The 19,084-nt window shown below is 41.5% G+C and overlaps 1 protein-coding gene across 1 annotated transcript; it reads right to left on the reverse strand.

Annotated features, from left to right (window-relative positions):
- Positions 1 to 7,021: 7,021 nt before the first annotated feature.
- LOC113028036 (very long chain fatty acid elongase 6-like) lies at positions 7,022 to 18,309 on the reverse strand. Its single transcript, XM_026177994.2, has 4 exons — positions 18,060 to 18,309; positions 12,742 to 12,873; positions 9,864 to 10,015; positions 7,022 to 7,931 (listed from the first exon to the last, which is right to left on the reverse strand). Exons 1-4 carry the CDS (start codon positions 18,155 to 18,157, stop codon positions 7,501 to 7,503), a joined length of 813 nt encoding a protein of 270 aa, XP_026033779.1. The 5' UTR covers positions 18,158 to 18,309; the 3' UTR covers positions 7,022 to 7,500.
- Between the last annotated feature and the right edge of the window lie 775 nt (positions 18,310 to 19,084).

Consider the following 19,084-nt stretch of genomic DNA (forward strand, 5'->3'; position numbering starts at 1 on the left):
TTTCTGAGTCTAAAACACGGGTGTGGGTGGGCAAACGGGACTTCTGCGTGTTCCAGGAAACTAATTTCACTAATTGATTGCAGTCAGACAAGTTGCACATCCGGGCTGCTGAGCCCGGAGTTTAGTCAGGATTCTGCCAAGTTTGTTCCAGATGTTTCACTGGGAAAACCTGAATGTATGAGAAAAAGTTACTGTCAGGTTGAATGAGCTTTAAGAAGTTCCACCTCTCTAAACCTCTTATTGAAATGAGCATTTGAGAGCTAAAGACTTGAAAAATTATCCATAGAAATCCGAAAAAGTCAAATAAAATGACGTCTCACAACTTTCTTCTGCCATTACAACCACTATAATATATTTCATAACAAGAAAACAGGGGAAAAATCATAGTTTAATTCCACGTTTTACTAAATTGAGTTCAAAACTAATACTTGTATCTGCAGAAATTTAGACCTTGTGTTACAACTTTGATCTAACCATGGATGTCAAACTCATTTTACACGGTAGACCACAAACAGCCCACTTTGATTCTGAGTGGGGCGCCACTGAAACTCCCCTTTCTGTCAGTGTAAAGAAATAAATTAGTGTATCTATAACAGCAATCCCTGAGATTAAAAGTGTAATTTCAACAGCATGTCGTGATTTTTCTATAAATAAAATTAGTCAAAATACAGAAAAAGCGCTGGTGAGCTCACTGGCCCGACTGTCCTGTACGAATATAAAACATAAAGTTCTGGTTAATTCACAGAGATTTATTTTTCTATAAAAATAGACATTTTTATAGGAGAAAGTAAAAAAAAAATAGGAACTTTTCTACAAGTCAGTTGTTTATATGTTACTTAACTATTTTGGTGTATGAACGGCAGTGGGGGAGGTCTGAGAGCAGGAAAGGAGGAGGTCGAGTGGAGGTGGGTTGCAAAGTGGCTCGCTGACGCACAGCAACTGTGAGAAGGTTAAAGCAGCTTAAGAAATGCACCATATATGAGATCTGAGCTGAGCTGGCAGTGAGATCAGCTGATCAGAGTTCAACTTTGTTTACATTCATCTGCTGCGTGTCTTTAACTTTTGTCCACTTTCGCTATGTTTTTTGTTTTTTCTCTTCTCTTCTCTTCGCTGTCCCTTCCAGTTCTGGTTCTGTTAGAGGTCTCTTCCTGTGAAAAGACAGTGTCGCCAAATGCTACTCGTAAATAATTGTTGGGGTTCTCTATCTAATATATAATATAAGCCAGTTTGAGGCGACTCTTATTGACACTGTAGGAATTAAAGTTGAATCGTTTGATGTAATACTTTTATCACTTTAGTCTGGCAGAGGTTTAATAGGTCCATAATTATTGGTTATATTTGTGCAAATGCTTTAACAAATTCATTCAGTCAGATGAAAGGCTCTCTGTATATACTTATTTCTTCTTTTATAATACCAGATTAAGTACATTGTAGGGACAAACTAAGACATGTCCACAAATTAATCAGAACAAAGTAACTCTTAGTTAAACCCCCAAATCACAGGGTTTTAGAAGCTTTGACTTTCTGTCCTTGAAAATGTCTTCAAAGTTGTTGTTTTTTAATTCTACATGCAAAATAGTAGACACAGCTAAGTAATGGATGTATGGATGGATGGATGGATGGATAATAAAGAAATAAAAGCGATACCAACTGTTAAACGTCCATTGCTTTGTTTAGAAATTCATTTATAGGGATAATTTAAGTAAATACAGTTAAGCATACTTCCTATTTCTGCTGGTTTTTACCTTAAAAGGGGAAATTTTACACCTGTTACTCGGTTAGCCAACAGCTTCGGATTTTCACAGCAGATTAGGAACATCAGTGGGGGGTCGGGGAGAACAGATTGGTTGGGTCGTGGTCCAGATTTCATTCATTAGTAATGTTAGCTTTAATAGAAAGAAACAATGAAAGGAGAGAGGATGGCAAAAGTGTAAATGAAGCCTCTGTGCCTGAAAAGTTCGATAAAAATACAAGTCTGTCTTGTCTTGTCTTGTCATCCAACAGAGGCTAAGTAAATAAAAAGACAAAATAACATCTGCAGCTGGTTGCTGTAGGAAAACACAGTTTATCAGTGTGTCCCTTTTAAAAACACCCTGCAGGTACCCTGCAGATGAATCAATAGTGAAAAGGGAATCTCTTCTCAATAAAAGCTTTTCATTTTACTAAAAAGCCATGAAATTGAAGGGGCTCTGGGGTTTTCTCAGAAAGGTTATTCCGCAGATTGTTCCAAGAAAAATCTGTGGTCTACGGTTGGGCCAAAGAGGCGCCTCGTGGGGTGAAACTTTATTGTGAAATAATCGGCCGCAAAGTAAGGCCAATCAGAGAAGATGCGTATTTTCATCTTTTACATGGTAAAAACAATCAGCCACAGGCTTCCTGAAACAAAGAACAAAGAGCTGTGACCCTATTTTGAATTAATACTGTACCCATATAACGAAAACTGAAAATACTCAACCACATGCCTGCATTTTCCCAACAAAACAAGCAACCAATGCTGCAAACCCTCACAAGGAAACACATGAAGTTCAGATTAACCAGGTTTGTGGCGGCACCTGGAGGCTGCCTCACGTGCTTCTTCGCGTGCCCGCCTGTGCAGAGGTTCGCACAGCTGTTCTTCGTTACATTGTGTGTTGTAGTAAGAAACAAACGCACCGCTGACGTATAGTTTGGAGCACATGTGGAGAAAGCGGTAATGACAGCCTCCTGCCACACGAGGGCGCCAAAGACTGCAATAACAGCCACAGAGCGTCAGGATGAAGAAAGTCCTCGAAAATAAAGAAATGATGGTTTTATATTGTTACAGCAATTTAAATAAACGTGGACAGACAGACGGAGTTTATTATTTAACATGCAGAAGTACTCGATTACAAATAGGAGTTTATTTATTGTTCTTAAAAAAGGGTTAAACATGTAAGTATGCCCCATTTAACCATTCAGGGTAATTTTTATCAGTCTAATCTCATGTTACAGGTTATAGTTGTTAATAAATATGAACACGATGATTAAAACATATGTAATTATACAGTTAGTCTGTCGTGTGTAATTACAGTAACATGTGCTGGATGTGTTAATGTGAAGGATATCTTTAATTACTTTAAACACTACATGTTTCATGAGCTCCTGCACAAACACAAACTGCTGTAACAGCTTGTGTTTGTACTGAGATGATTGCCCTCTTCTGCGCACTGCTCACATTCAGCTCCTAACAATGTGACTCGTTTCTGTAAGTTTCATAAAAAGTTTGCTTTCCATCACAGAGCCGAGCTGAACACGAGCTGGTGGTGTTCACGCAGAAAAATCTCACTGTTGTCGTGACCCTAACCCTCTGTGACGAGCTTGTTTAAAGCTTTTCCCTCTCGGCTCCTCCACTGCGTGTCTTTCCTCCCGGTCCTCTGGTGTCACCACCCACAGCTACAAGACTATAATGTGCTGAGCAGGCAGAGCTTTGTCTTCCATCAACCCACGACCTCCCAGAGAGCGCTCGGCTCAGCTTGGACGTTTGTAGGGCAGTGTGCTGCGAGCTGCAGAGCTGCAGGGGGCCGGTGTGGTTTAACTGTGTCAGCAAGACAAATTCCTCTAGTTTAAAAGCTTCACGGGGATTTAACAGCTTCTGATCATCAGAGACTGTAGAGCCACTGTGTGCTCTTCAGTCAATTTATCCTTTAGACTCAGTTTATACAGAAAATACACATATGTGTCCAATGTGAGTATAATGAGAGCCTTGTTTACATACTTCTGTACATTTTGTATCATATTTATTTTTCTTACAGAGCTCGTGTTAATGACTAGAACTGAAAAATCTATTATTAAGACCTAATATTTAGATTTGACATGTTATATATTATCTTTCTCTCTTTAAACATTTCCTTTCCTCTGTAATGCATGGTTACAATTTAACACAATCCTATTATACATTTTTTCCCATCCCTTAAACATGCACTATGACCGCAATAATAAATGAAACTGAACTATCACCTTCTTAGCAATGCCAATAAAACCAACACGAATACACAGGAACAGCGTGAGCATCATAAAAGTTTCATTGAAAAGCAGTTTCAGAAGTTTTCCAATAACGTCGTCGGTCAAGGAATTCACCTTATATATGATAAAATTAGAAATGTGTTTTAGCCTTAAATATTTTCTATTTCACATCTTCTGTATATATCTCTTTAAATCTTTGTTTAGTTGTTTTCCCACAGCTGTTGCAGACACCTCAACTGTTTATGGCACTTTCTGGGATTTTATTTGCGACCAATAAAGTGATGGGAGGCATTGTCGCATGTACACAAACCTTTTTTAAAAATTCTCTCACGGTCGCTGAGTTGCCACATTCAGGCCTGAATAACAGAGTAATGGGAGACTGCCATCTATACGGCACTTTTTCAGACCCGTGACCTTCAAAGGGCTTCACGCTACAACCTTTCACACACATAATTGTCACACCCTGAGGTCAAGGTCACTGAGAACTCATCACCATCTCAGAAATGCATTTTACATTAAGCTGTGTATGCTTGAGTTTGGCTCTCGTCTACGATTAAGACTCAACAATCTTGCAAAAGATTGCTTTTAAATTTCAAGAGCTGCTGTTTAGTTAAATAAAAGCAATTAAATATGTTTATAATGTATGTGCCAATAAAAAGAAAATAAAAGACAATCAGACTGAAGTCCTGGCTTTATCACACATGCCTGTCAGAGGCTTGAATATGTGCTTTATATTTTTTAAGATAATCTTAATAAAGGAAACTAAATCAAACAGCTGATGTTTGTGGCGAGTTTGTCCGTCTTCTATTTAAACAGATATTCTTCTCCACAGTGAAAATATTTCACCCCTGAAACAACAAACAGAGAAACCTTTATTATAACGTTTCGACACGAAGCCCTTTTTCCAGTAGAAACCACAGGGAGTAAAAATCAGTAGGAAACAAAGCACAGACAACAAAACAAAGTAAAGCACGACAGAAAACAAACAGAAGCATGTTTGGCACACCAAGTTCAAGTTTTAACAGCGTTACAATGTGTCAGATTTTAAAAAGCAGGCAGTTTCAAACAGTGTTCAGTGCTCTTTATATTGAATCACATAAAAACAACTACGACTGGTTGATGCTGAAACAATAAGTGCATCTGAAAACGGTGCTTTTATCAGAACTACGTCGTTTCTCACAGAAGGTGCGTCAGCGTGACAAACTGTAATCCACAAAGTCCTGAACAATCGGAATTCAACTACAGACACAAACACAAAATCAGCTCCGTCACGCCAAGTCAAAAGTCTCCACACAGGTTTTAAACCACAGCGCTCAGCACACACGTTTCCAACCAGGGCGAGCAGCTTCTGTGGCGAGCACAGGCCCGTTAAACAGGACGTGGTTTGAGAATGTGCTGCACAACTTTAAACACGAACACCGTCGCAGTTCACCCTCCGAAGCGGTGTAAGCGCGAGCGTGGATGGAGCAAACTGAACTCAACCCGCTTCCTAATGTGACACCTGCCAAGTAAACCTCACACCTGCTGGAAAACGTAAAGAAAACACATCCCTCTCATCTAAAAACAGACACCAGCGCCCTGTGGCCTCCTCTTCAGCAGGTCATAAAGAGCAGCAGCACCACAGTCAGCAGCAATCGCCACATAAATTTGGTCCTCGTCATCTGCCGTATGTTTGGTATCAGTTTGTTCAAATAATTTAAAGCACAAAAGGAAAATAAATAACCAAAACCAACATGAGCACAGGGCAAAGTCACAAAGGATGGATCAAAATAAAGCTTTTTCTTCTAACTAAACAGGAATCAAGTGTCGGCAACAAGGCAAACGTAGTGGTCGGACCTCGTAGGAGTTGCAAGATACAAAAACCTCTCCTGTTACGTCACATTATGTTCAGTTTATCCTTTTTGTTTGTCTGCTAAACACTTCACACGAGACACTCTGGTTTAGCTCCTGCTGCTCAATCAGAGAATCAGTTCAAACAGTTTTCAGATGCTTTTTATCGCTTTTAATAAATGTGCACCATAGAAGTGGAATGTTTTTGTTAAACCTCTGAGTTAAAGCTACAGGTCTGCATCTCCATCACATCTACACGTCTCCTTTTTAAATCCATCGCACAGCTGCACAGAAGAAAAGGTTCGGGAAACTGCGTCCCAACAGTGAATCGTTCCCGTCATCTCTTATTAAAAACGTTAAAAAACATATACTGTACAGCGCGTAAACATGTGAAAACAACCCAAACGACAGGGACAGGAGGACGTCTGGTTTAACGCACTTCCTGTCAGTTGTTTGAGCTGGAACGGCTTTCATCTGAGGAACGCGTTCCTCACTCAGGCCTTGTCTTACAGAGTGTACGCGTGGTGAAAGCGGCTATAAATATTGGCTATGTTAGAGGAAAGCTGGGTTGCATGAGGTACTTATTAGTGGTCAGTGCATAACCTGCAGTAAAGGGTGAAGCAAAGCAACGCAGCGCTGTGGACGGCATTAGCAGCAACACTAAATTTAACCTCTGTGTTCGTTTTATAAGAATATGGTCACTTTACTGTTGTGCTCTCAGACTCAGAAACTTCACCTGGATTCAAACCAACACCTTAAAAAAAAAAAAACAGAAAAAACAACCTAAGCTAACAAGTTGAGGCAGGTATAAGCCAGCGAGGTAAACTGAGAGGAGCAGACAGAGAAGGCTTTCTTTTTAGATGAAGGTAAAGAGGTGACAGCATTTTAAAAAAATTACACCGAACTGAACTTGCATTGCTTTTCTTCCTGCACGTTTACGTGCATGAAAACATTCCTCTGCCATTTAGTGCATTAGTCTTCACTCCCTGTTACCTGCTAACCTGCACAGGTGGACACAGGTGTTACAGTTTCTGCACCTGCAGGCGCCACGTGATGCTCATTTTTACGGCATCAGATTAGTACCTGCCCCCGGTGTCACTTTTAAAGGGCTAGTTCAACATTTGGTGCAGATTGTTTATCCTAGTCGAGCATAAAGACAGTGAGCAGGCGGTGTGTAAACGCTTTAACAGGATCCCGTCTGTAAAAGATGTTTGTTAGAGCTGGAGTCAAGAATCTGTTGCTTTTATGTTTTTGTTAATTTGCAGGTTAAACAGAAAGATGCAGAGTTTAAATAAGTCAGTTTTCCAGGGAAAGGAAAGTCTGCTTCCAGCCTTTATGCTAAGCTAACTAGAGCTAAACAAACCATTTCCTCACTCAATTAAAGTAAAATTAATTACATATAAATCAATGACTTCTTTAAAAACACAGGAACAAGTGTCAGTTGCCTCTGACAGTATTTGGCCCTCATATGGCTGTTTTTAGATAAAGGAGTTTAAGTAAACAAGGCAATCGTTTAAATGATGACAGCGCTATTTTTAGTCAAACACAGTTACGGAAATGCCCCTCAATCTCCTCGCTTTCATCGTGAGATCACATTAAAATGCTCCAAATCATCCTCCTCTCTGAGCTGCAGTCAGAAGAGGAGGATGTTCAGAGCCTTTAATACGACCCCGAGCACAGGGAGGCGCGCTACTCTTTCTTGGACCCTTTGTCCCTGGGGGAGCCTTTGAGGTAGGTGTTGTAGAAGAAGTAGGCAAAAAGGATCAAGTAGCTGAGGTACAAGAGAGAGCCCCAAACGATGTTGTCCTGGTGAGACGGACAGCGCAACTCGTGCATCCAGTGGTACACGAGGCCCTGCACGGCCAGGCCCATCACCATCTGCAGGATCTGCAAGGCCGTGATGACCATGGCGAAGGGACGCGGCACCTGCAGGCCGGCCGCTCGGGCGGCGTAGTACGTGTACATGACAGAGTGAACCATGTAGTTCATAGTCATGAACCAGCCGCCGCCCGCCAGCTGATCCTTGTAGGTGTACCAGGAGTAAAGCAGCACGGTGATGTGGTGGTACCAGTGCAGAAAGATGAGGCGCTGTTTCCGCAGGACGATGAACACGGTGTCTCCTGAGAGAGGCGGCAGAGAGGAAATCGTTTAAATAAAACCGCACCCGAGCACCAAACCTCAACCCCTCAGCAACTGAGTCATGATTAATAACACCAGATGTACTTTAGTTATCACAAAAGATGGAAAATTGCTGTGTGAGAGCAGGAAAAATATTTTTTAAAAACCTACAGAAAAAGTGAAATACCTGACAGGACCTGACTGTGTATCAAGTTTAACGCAGCTCCAATAAAGCCTGACTTCACTTACAGTGTTTGAAGGGGGGGGGTGTACTAAATTTTATGATGGCCTTACAGGTACAGGAGGAGCACAGAAACTTTCAACAAGGCAGCACAAGCAGTTAGCTTACAGCTTCGTGAACATCCATCACAGATTTGTGGGTTTATGTTTGATCTTTCAGGTGGATTTAACAAATAAAAGGGTTTAGCTTACACAGACAAACCTCCTCACAAAGCTTACTTTGATAAGTACAAATACAGATTCTGGTGAATCCCATGAAGTTGTTATAAAACAGAACAACCTGTATTTCTAATTTAAAGCTCATTTGAGTCTCTATAAAGAGTCCTTATCCTGCAGTAGGAAGAAGACGTATCCTTCCTGTCTGCAGCAGAGGAAACATTGCTTGTACATTATCAGCTGTGCGCTAATGGACTTTTCTTGCCAGCTCAGCATCTGCCTCCATTTCAGCTCTTAAGGGAATCACCTCCTGATGGATTTACTGCACAGTGGCGCACACTTTAATCTACACTGAGCAAATCATTTCATTCTTAAAGTAGCTGAGCAAGAAAAAACATCCAGTTTGAATTTAGATCCTTTTGGAACAAAGACTGAAAAACATCCAACACATTTACACTTTTACACGTTTTCAGTGCGTACAAGTCTTGCACCAACCCTCATTTCTTAACATTCTGCGAGGAAGGCAGGTGAAACGTGCAAACATACATGGAAATAGAAAGGTTTGCACAACTATAACAATAACTTATCTGGTACGATCCATGACCGATGACTGCCACTGTATGTGTGTTGTTGTTGTTTTTTTAAATTCAGGTAAACTTTTACTTTAGTGGCAGCGTGTTTGGGATCATCTTTTATTGAAAGAAGCAGCTGCTGCCGATCAGATGTGTTGCAGGCAGTACTGCATGGTGGGTGAAGCTCTGACTTAATATTCTTGTGTTCACAGTTACATTAATTTTGAAAAAAAATCCACACCACTCACTGAAATGCAGCTCTAAACCATGACAGAGCCTCCACCGTGCTTTACAGATGGCTGTAGACACTCATGTCATCGCTCCATCAGACCTGTTCTCACTGATCTTTTTTACTGCACATCATGCTGAAAAAATTGCCAAGTTTTCAGCTAACAGCTCTTTGGGAATCAAATTGTTGTTGCAAATAAACTGTTACCTTTGCATTTTGCACAGATTCACCTAATTAAATGGGAACAAACTACGTGGTTTTGCACGGTTAGTAGTAACAACGTGTCAAGAAACAAAATAAGGTTCATCCCTTGAGTTATATGCATTTATATTTAAATGATTCATAGGTCAGTGTTAAGGACAGAACCAAAGAAAAGCTTTGAGAGACCTTCAGAAAGTACTGATTAAGACCTTTTTTAAAAAAAACATTACAAGAAAGTCTGGCTCCTTAGAAGCAAAATACAAAGAGATGAGGGGTGGATCAAGACTTTTGCACAGCACTTTATGCCTCATCATGGTTTTAGCTAATGCTAACACCCCCACCCTTAATATGATTAAAACAGTTTTTTCTGAGTTGCGTGGAGCTCCTATAGTGTAAACAGGTCCTGCTTCACCTTAATCCAATAACAAAGAAATAAGGAATCTACAGCTGGTGGTCTTTGAATAGGTTAGATTTCAGTATGTGCTTCATTCATGTGAGTAATATTCTGACATTTATGAGATCAGATGAAGTCTCACCCAGCTCGGGGGCCTTGCTGAGGGCAAAGGCGTAGGCCCAGAACTTGGTGAGGGGAGAGCTGTAGAAGCTGTTGTCACACACCGACTGTTTGAAGCCGTCGTTTGTGAGGACGTGCAGCATGTAAGCTCCGGTCCTGACCGCTCCTACGATGCTGCAGAGGAAACACAACAAGGACATATTAGCCAACAGCTAGGATCACAGAGGCTCAGCCACTTCTTTTAGTAAATTATGTTGCTCTACTGGTTTCATATTTGTCACCACTTTCCTAGAACAGAGTCTGTTTTCTCATCCTTATAGTAAAAACAGGGATGGTCTCAACTGGCAGCCCTGATGTGTTAAAGTGTAATCATTCTGCCATGCCTCCTGTGGACAAATGAAGCATTGAAAGCAGCATTTTTATAATCCATCTTACTGTTTGTCATAAAATAATAATAAAAAAAAAAAAGAAACCATAACTGAGCTGCAGAGATCACTGCTACAGTGCAGCCATAAAGGCTTGATGTCAAAAGGTTTATTGACATTACACTGATGGCAAAGAGCAACTTGCACAATGGTGCAACACTGATGTGGAGATTTCATAGGTAATCTCAGTCAGACCATCTTAAACACACCTTAGATACTCCCTGTGCTTTTATCTGATGTTCCAACAATTGCAAACCGGATCGCAGTCAACAGGGAGCCAGCCTGTGTCATTTTCTCTGATGACTGATCGTCGTATCGGCCTTCGATCTGACACAAATCAAATGCAGGTCAAACAGGACCAAACTGTGAGTTTGATGGGGATTATGCTCAATCCTTTTCAGAGTATCAGACATAAATCGATGGTGTATGTAGCGTATGGATGCCTGTTTATAACTATAGCACTCTGCTACTCTTACAGTCCTTTTAAACTAAGCCACAGTCGCTCATTCAAAAAGCACTTTTAAACTCTTTTTGCCCAAAGACTCTTCAATATATCAGTTGGAGAAGCCTTCAACTAGTAAATGAACTGCCCTGTTTCCATGCAACTGTAATAGTAACTATATGATGAATGAATAAATAGCAGTGAAAAAAACCCTGATTCTAAATCTGAAAACCTTGTGCGGCCCACTGCACATTAGCCTAAGAGGAAGTACTTTCTTTTTTTGTTCCATCATGAATATATTTTGAGCGCTTGGCAACTGGCTTGTTGAGGTTAAGTCTCCATAAACAGCTTTACCTCCACCTAATTGCATCGGAAATATTTCATCAGTAGTTAAATTAGTCAGAAAATAAGGGTTAAGGTCTAAGTTTTAAGCTCTTGTGCTTCTGCTGGCAGCCCAGCTATAGTAGCCTCATAGCTCATTAGCGATAGTTTAGTGCTAAACTGTCAGCTAAAGCTGGGGGTTTACATGTGGATTGCACTGATATCTGTTAATTAGCACCAAGACTAATAAAACACTAGAATTTAATTAATCAAAACTAAAGCATAAATGTATATTTGTCACATATTTGGGTTAAAAATGCTACAAGAGGCCTTAACACAGGCATGAGGTCCAGCTTTATGACTCTCACTTAGCTGCTACCTGTCTGCGTCAGCACCCACCCGCCACTCAAAGCTACCCCACCCCTAATTACATGAGGTTAAAGCAGTCACTCCCTCTCTTAACCAGTAAACCATCTCATCATGTCCATTTCTGTCAGGTTGTTTACTTTAACACGAGACATTCACGGTAAGCCCAAATGACAGCAAAGCAACAAAGCGTGCACGATGTTGTGTCATCATTCTGGCACACGTCTCCGAGGTTAAAAAAATATATACCAGTAATAAAAAACAAACTTATCCTTTAAAGGACAACAGAGTTAACAGGGTGGATGTAGTAAAAAGCAAAAACTACCTACACTAACACCGTCGCGTCCTGTGTGCGGACAGCTAAGGCTGAAAGGAGCAGGATATACCCACAGCACTGGGATTAAGATTAAAGTCCTGCACACCTGCCACGTGGATCCTTGCAGGCTCTGGTGGGTTTGACAAACTCAGCTTAAGGCCTTTAAGTGACAGCAGCAGGATTTTAGTTTTTATAAAAACAGCACGCTTCTCTGGGGGAATACCACAGTCTAGATCTTCATAAACAAATCAGTAAATTAGATTGATAGTTGGTAACTGAAGGAGTAGATAAACAGAAACCTGTTTGGAGTTTGGCTGATGTCCTGCTCTAGATAATCTTCTCAGGTATTCTACTGCAGATGCTTTTTTTAAAGATTGCTTTGTAGAAGCCCCGATCTCCTTCAGCGTGTCAAAATGGAGATCTTTCAACTTGATTCAAGAAGATAAAGCAGCAGGGACATAAACTCCCACTACCTATAGGTGAAAAATGCCAAAAATCTGGCTCTTATCAACAGCAAGGATCCTGAGGTTGCTCTCTGCTCAGATTTGAGGTTTGTGGTGAAACTGCAACTCGATTTTGAAAATGCAGCTGCTCTGGAATCTGCCTGGAAATCTCAGAGAAGATGATCTCAAACAGGAGATTGGCAAAAATGTAAACCAGTTTTTTAGGTCAGCCCCAAGAAGTTTTAGATTCCACCCCCCAGATACCATGTGCAGATGGACATCAGGACTCTTAGTGAGTGAAATGTCTATAGTGTTCTTGAAGTACTGCTTTAAATCTTGCATTGAACCTTGAGGTGACAGCTGTTATCAGACTGGTTGTGGCTTCTCAAACAAACACTCAGAACACGTTCCTTCTTTGACTATCCCTCTTTCAGTTCACGTTCCTGTTTACCCAGAAAGGAAAAGGACCTTCAGAGAAAAAATACCAAACAACTTTTCTCTGAAACACTCGACTCTAAATGTTTGCTTGACTGAGCGTTAAGGTCACGTCAGCCGTCTCAGCTGCATCGACCTTGAGAGTCACTCACCTGAAAATGGCCAGACTGAGTGACCACAACACCAGCGGGCGACGCAGGTTCAGTCTTTGCCTTTCCCTCATGAAGTGCTGCCCTCCAAATACGATCGCAGCGTACAGGCCAGAGAATATAAAAGACTTGGTCCTGCAGAGAAGCACACACACAGTGATGCTTATTATTACTCATCCTCACTGTAACACCAATACTGATAATACTGTTACATGCACTAATTACAGCAGAGAGACAGTAACGGGGAAAAAAAAGCTCCCCTCAGACACAAAACACTAGATTGAGAATGTACTGGATCAAATTATGTAGTTGTTGCAATTAATATTTAATACTTAATTTCAGGGAAACGAATGTATGAAAATTTGGTTGTCGTCACTGTAAAAAGAAAATACGTAGTCTTGTAATTCTAGTCAGAGCATAATAGGAAAACCATTTTGGTCCTCAGCAGGTTCTATAATTATTAAATACAAGCGCAGGTCTGCAGGCATTCGTCCATGCACAGCTCTCTGCATATCAGTCAGGAGGAGGTCTGGACTTTGACGGGACCTTGTTTCTCTTCTTTTCGGCCATTCAGTTGCAGATTTGCTTCTGTGCTTGGGATCATTGTCCTGTCAGGTGATCCGATTTAGCTTTAGCTGTCAAACAGATGGCCTCACATTTGAATCTAGAATACTTTGGTATACGAAGGAGTTCACGGTCGACTCAGTGACTGACAGTAAGTATGAGGTGTTTGCGCTGATATGCTAAGTTTGGTTTTGTGCATCGCAGCCAGACGTCTCCACTCCGGTCTCATCTGTCCAAAGGAGATTTTTAAAGAAGTCTTTTGGTTTTCCCAGATGCAGCTTTGCAAACCTAAGCTGTGCTGCCATGTTCTTTTTAGAGACAAGAAATCTTCACCTGGCCTGTTTGGAACGGTTGTTCCAAACAGGGACTGGCTCAGTCTTATTCTAATTGTCATTATCGTTAACATGCTGAGGCATGTACAGCTCTTGGGTTTTTTGCAGTTTCTCTGAGCATTGCATGGTCTGACCTTGGGATGAATTTGCTGAATGTTAACTCGAGAAACAGCTTTATAACCGTTCCTAGTCTGACGTGCAGCAGCAGTTGCTTCGCGGTGCATTAACACAGTGCATTTAAATAACAGCACCTGGCTGCTACTACACTTACCCTCTTAATCCCTGTAGGAAAAATATACATAAAATCTTCTCAAAATAGGGTGTACTTGTCTTTAGCCACAACCTCACGTCCCTGAGCCCAAATCTGTGGGAAACACTGATGTTACTTAACACAAAACGCCGGCCTAAAAGCTCCAGCATCACACAGATCTTTGACCTCTATCAGCTGACAAACAGCTCTATTAAACACTAAATCACCTCCTGAGACTTTGAAACAGGAGACAACTACACAGACACAGCACTCTTACATAAAGACATTACACAATTAGTGTGACTGAACCAGACAACTGCAATTAAAGACAAATACGAGCTGATATCAACTCTGTGGTCACTCCAGAGTCGTGTGACAAGTCGAAACATCAGGCTATGAATTACTACATGTCAGCCCTCCTGACACCAGCCAACTCAATTATTATACTCATAGTAGAGGATTAAGAGATTAGCTCCTGACACACAGACCACTCAGACTGCCAGCTATGGGCAATAAGGCCGTTTCCACTGGGCACCACTGCGCCTGATGTTTCAACAACAGCACACAGCAGGAAAGAAAAAGTCGATTTTTGGCTGAGCAGAAACAGCCGAGGAGAATACTAAACCCTGGAAACAGAGACTGCATGTGCACTGACACCGTATATTTTTAATTTCACATTAACCTGCTTCTCATATGTTATTAAAAGCTGTTTTTATTTAAGTAGGGAGGGTATGCGTGAGGCTGAGGGTATTTGGGAATAAAGCAGATGACTAATCCAGATTGGCAACATACATAATACACAGGATGAGTAGATACTACTGCTGCTGCTGCTGCTTGACCCAGTTAGTGGTTATAGTGGATTCTGATAGCTGGTCCCAGTTTGCCCCTGTGGGAGAGGAAAAACCAGCAAAAAGCTAAAGCTGTTCCCGCTGCACAGATCTGAACCTCCGAGCATACCAAGAGTTCTTCACCAAGCTAATAACACATAATCTTAGACAAGATGCATATCTGTTTGTTCCCTGTATACCGAGATGAAATTCAGTAACTGAATAATCATCTAATCAATCAATTTGTCTTCCAGACTCAGTGGTCCAAACTTAAAACAACCAAGAAATCTCAGATTAATAACAGAAAGAAAGCGTATTATCCTACAGAGAGACTTGTGCACCCAGCGAGGAGCACGTGGTAAGCTTACAATAATTTTGATTTCAGAGGCATTAATCCTGAGATTACCTGAGTCAGCTTTAAAAGCACAGAGTCCTTCAGCTACAAACATTTCACTCAAACATCCAAATCTCAGTAATAATCTCAGGTCTATAACTTTTTGGACAATGACACACTTTTAATGTAGCTGTCCCTCTGGACACCAACACAATCAATTAAACAAAATGTGACTAAATTGTAAACCTTGAGCTTTAGTTCAATGGGTTTTAAGGACCTCAAAAGCTGCAGGTTGAGGGGATCTCCCCTTTTTTTAATGTGTTTATAAACCTCTCTGCATTTAATCATTAGTTATTATTAATCTCTGGCTCACCACAGCCTGGTTTTGCTGTTTTTCAGTTTTCTTCCTGTTAAAAGGGATTTTCCCTTCCCTCTGTCACCAAGTGCTTACTCAAAGGAGGACAGTTGGGGGTTTTCTCTGTTTTCTCTGACTTTAACTGACAATAAAAAAGTACCTTGAGGCAACTGGTGTTGAAACAGACTCGTCATTATTGGGGTCTGATTGGAATTAGAAAAGGTCAGCTATGACAAAATGAATCAGAATTGTTCATCCAAACTCTTATCAATACTTCAGTGCTCGTACTCGGGAGCTGTGCCAAACTCACACCAGTGAGCATATAAACGCTCCAGGTTTTATCTCCCTGCACAGGGTGAGACACACGCGAGCTATCAGAGCCACAATCACCTGGCCAAGTGTTTTGTCTCCAGGAGTCAGTAAGCTAGTGGGTTTTTTCAGCATCATTTAACTTAACCACAGCAGCATTCCTTCCCGGTCTCCTTTAATAATTTGTGTCTCTGTGCAAGCGTCCCTCAGGAATTGTCTAAATGATCTGAGTCACATGTCTCTATCTTTATCATTTCTTTTTATCAGTTACTGACATGCTTTTCTGACAGTTCGACAGAGCACATACAAATGCTGTCAGACTCATGGGGGTGGAACATTTTGCACACCTGAGAAACTTTTTCCTGCTCTGTTTTTTTAGTATGAATCTGTTTTAATACAAAGTCCACTCCTAATAGATAGCTAATCGTAGGTGGCCTGATTTACAGTCAGCTACTGCTACAAGGTTAATGAATAAAGAACAATACACAGATTACGGATCATCTAGATAAGGAGCTACAACTTTAATTTAAACGTCTTTGTGACTGAAAAGAAGACATGGTATCGACACTGAGTTATCAGCACACGCAAACTCCTTTTAGCATTAATTAGCAGGCATCTGTGTCTGTGCCTGACAACCATATGGTTCAAGGAAAATGTGCACTTTGTCACAGACTGTGTTCCTAATTTTTTATGCACAGCATTTCTAGACACAGCTCACAGGCTTCAGGTTCAGAAGTCTCGTCTCTGCTTTTTGCAGACATTGTGGTTCTGTTAGTTTCATCGAGTTACAACCTCCAGCGCGCTCTGAGGGAGGTTTGCTGCCAAGCTGGAGGGAACTGGGATGAGAATTAGAACCTTCAAATCTAAGGCCACAGTTCTGAGCTGGAAAAGGGTGGACTGCCCACTTCTGGTTGGGAAGTTTAGATATTCCAGGGTCTTTTTACAAGTGAGGTAGGGTGCGACAGGAGATTAAACAGGTCTGTAGTGGGAAAGAGAGAGCTCTGCATCTCAGCAGTGGCTGAAAGAATGAGACTACAGAAACCAAAAGCAGAAATAAGCTTTGTGCTGGGCTCTTTGACGGATAGAGTGAGATAAAGTAAGAAGCTCAGTTCTTTGAAACGAAATAGAGCTGCTACTCCTCAACATTGGCAGGGGCCAGCTAAAGTGGCTCAACATCTCACTAAGATGCCTCCTTGGTGTTTCAGGCATGCCAGACTGTGAGGAGATATCGGTGTAGACGTAGGACACACAAGATTATGTCTCTCAGCTGGCTTGGTAGTTTGGGAATGCCTGAGTGTCCCACCAAAAGAGCTGGAGTAGGTGAGCGGGGAGAGATAGGTCTGGGTATCTCCCCGTCTACTGTGCAAACAGGCAGCACAAAATAGATGTCTGGTAAGAAGATGCAATTATCTTACTCTTAATTATTACATACAGGCAAGCTGAAATACTCTCTATTAAAAAAAATAAAATCTCCCTCCTCACCCCTGCAGGGGGGTGTCTTCAATCTAAAGCAATGAGTGTTGCACTTTGGTGTGCTCCACACAGCCCCTTTGACTTTGACACGCTGGATACGCAGAGCTGCAGCTGGGTAATGGCCTAAAAAATTAGATACCTCAAGTCAAATTTTGTCAAATACAAAAGAAAAATCACCAGAACCATAATTAAATATATTTTATTTTAACCATTTTTTCCTAATGTTTTAAGTGACTTCTCTTCATAACATGGAGAGAAAATAACAGGAAAAAGTACATAAATCTGTGCCGCTGCCCAGCAAGGCATTACACACCTTCACCTTTAACTCGTGCTTACTTAAACCCCAAAATAGTTCTTAAACTTGAATCACTTCAATTAACTCAAATAGGAGAGGAAACGTCGCAGGAACTCTTACATATTTTCAACTTGATACAACGTAACGTCTGTCATTAATCTGAGCAAGGCTGGTGTTTGTAACGTACAGATGTCACTGTTTGAGTCTTACAAACTAGCCCAAAAGTGAAAACGTAAAAGTGAGGAAGGCATAATTTTTGACCTGTTACTCAATATTTGTGCCTGAAGGTGAAGACGGGCAGCCGCAGATCCAGCATGAAGTCTTTACTTTCATAGCTGTTAATTACATAATCAGGACTCCGTGCAGGGCTCGCCTCTTCTCCCTGAGGTGCATCCTTAACTCGAGTTTATTTGAACTAAAGCGAGGGAAAAACGATGTTCCTGAGGTTCTAAAGAGATTTCATGGGTTTTAGCCCGAACATGCAGAACATGTTACAAACGGCTTCAACAACAAACGATGGACAGAGCTGCAGTCCAGTGAATGACTTATTTACTGATATTTCACCAACTTCCTCGTTCTTACCAGTTTTCCTGCATCCATTCCATCGCTCTTCTCTCGTCGAAACGTCGCTCGAAGTCGTAAACTGTCAACGGGTAGCTGCTCGGCTCACTCTCGTTCATTTTTAAAAGTTTCTGGTTTCGTTTTGGAAGGAAGAAAAAAATGCAACAAAAGGCTGAAGAAGCAAACGAGAGGCGACAGTTTAACTGCTGCTCGGTTATCCTCCGCTTTGGGTCGTCTGAGGTGACAGCAGGATGACGGGCTGTCAAGACAATTTTTATTTAGCGCGAGAAAGCTAGCTGCAGGAACACGACGCTATTCCGGTTTAGGATTTCAAAATAAAACGCATTTTCCAAAAACTATTAACTGAAAAGTCCTAATAACTTTTCTAACCTAGACAATGGAATATATATATTATCTGTACTTTTGAGTCAGAAGTAATCAGGAAATACAATAAACATGAGTGAAGATTGTCTTACTGATTTGTATTTTAATAATTTATTTCTATGCCTGCTTCATCTACCAAGGAAGCATAGTCAACAGTGATGGCGGTGCAGATGAAGACATTAGGAGCCTGATCAACAAAGCAAGGCTTGCATTCAACACCCTGCGACCCATCTGGAACTCCAAAGCCTTATCTCAGCGCAACAAGATCCGCATCTTCAACACCAATGTGATAGCTCAGTAGGTAGAGTGGTGGCCCCATGATCGGAAGGTCGGGGGTTCGATTCCCCTGAACAGCTACCCTGAGGTACCCCTGAGCAAGGTACCGTCCCTACACACTGCTCCCCGGGCGCCCAGTGGCTGCCCACTGCTTCACTGAGTGAATGGGTTAAATGCAGAGAGGGATTTTCCCCACGGGGACCAATAAAGTACACTTTCTTCTTCTGTATGGGTCAGAGACGTGGCGGGTGACCAACACCATTACCAGCAAGACACCGGTTGTAGTCTCATCAACAAGTGCTTGCGACACATCTTCAACATCAGATGGCCTGAGAAGATCTCGAACACAGACCTGTGGAAGAGAACCAGCCAGAACCCGGTCGGTC

This window comes from Astatotilapia calliptera, chromosome 8 (genome assembly GCF_964374335.1).
Source record: "Astatotilapia calliptera chromosome 8, fAstCal68.1, whole genome shotgun sequence".
Classification (NCBI taxonomy): Eukaryota; Metazoa; Chordata; class Actinopteri; order Cichliformes; family Cichlidae; genus Astatotilapia; species Astatotilapia calliptera.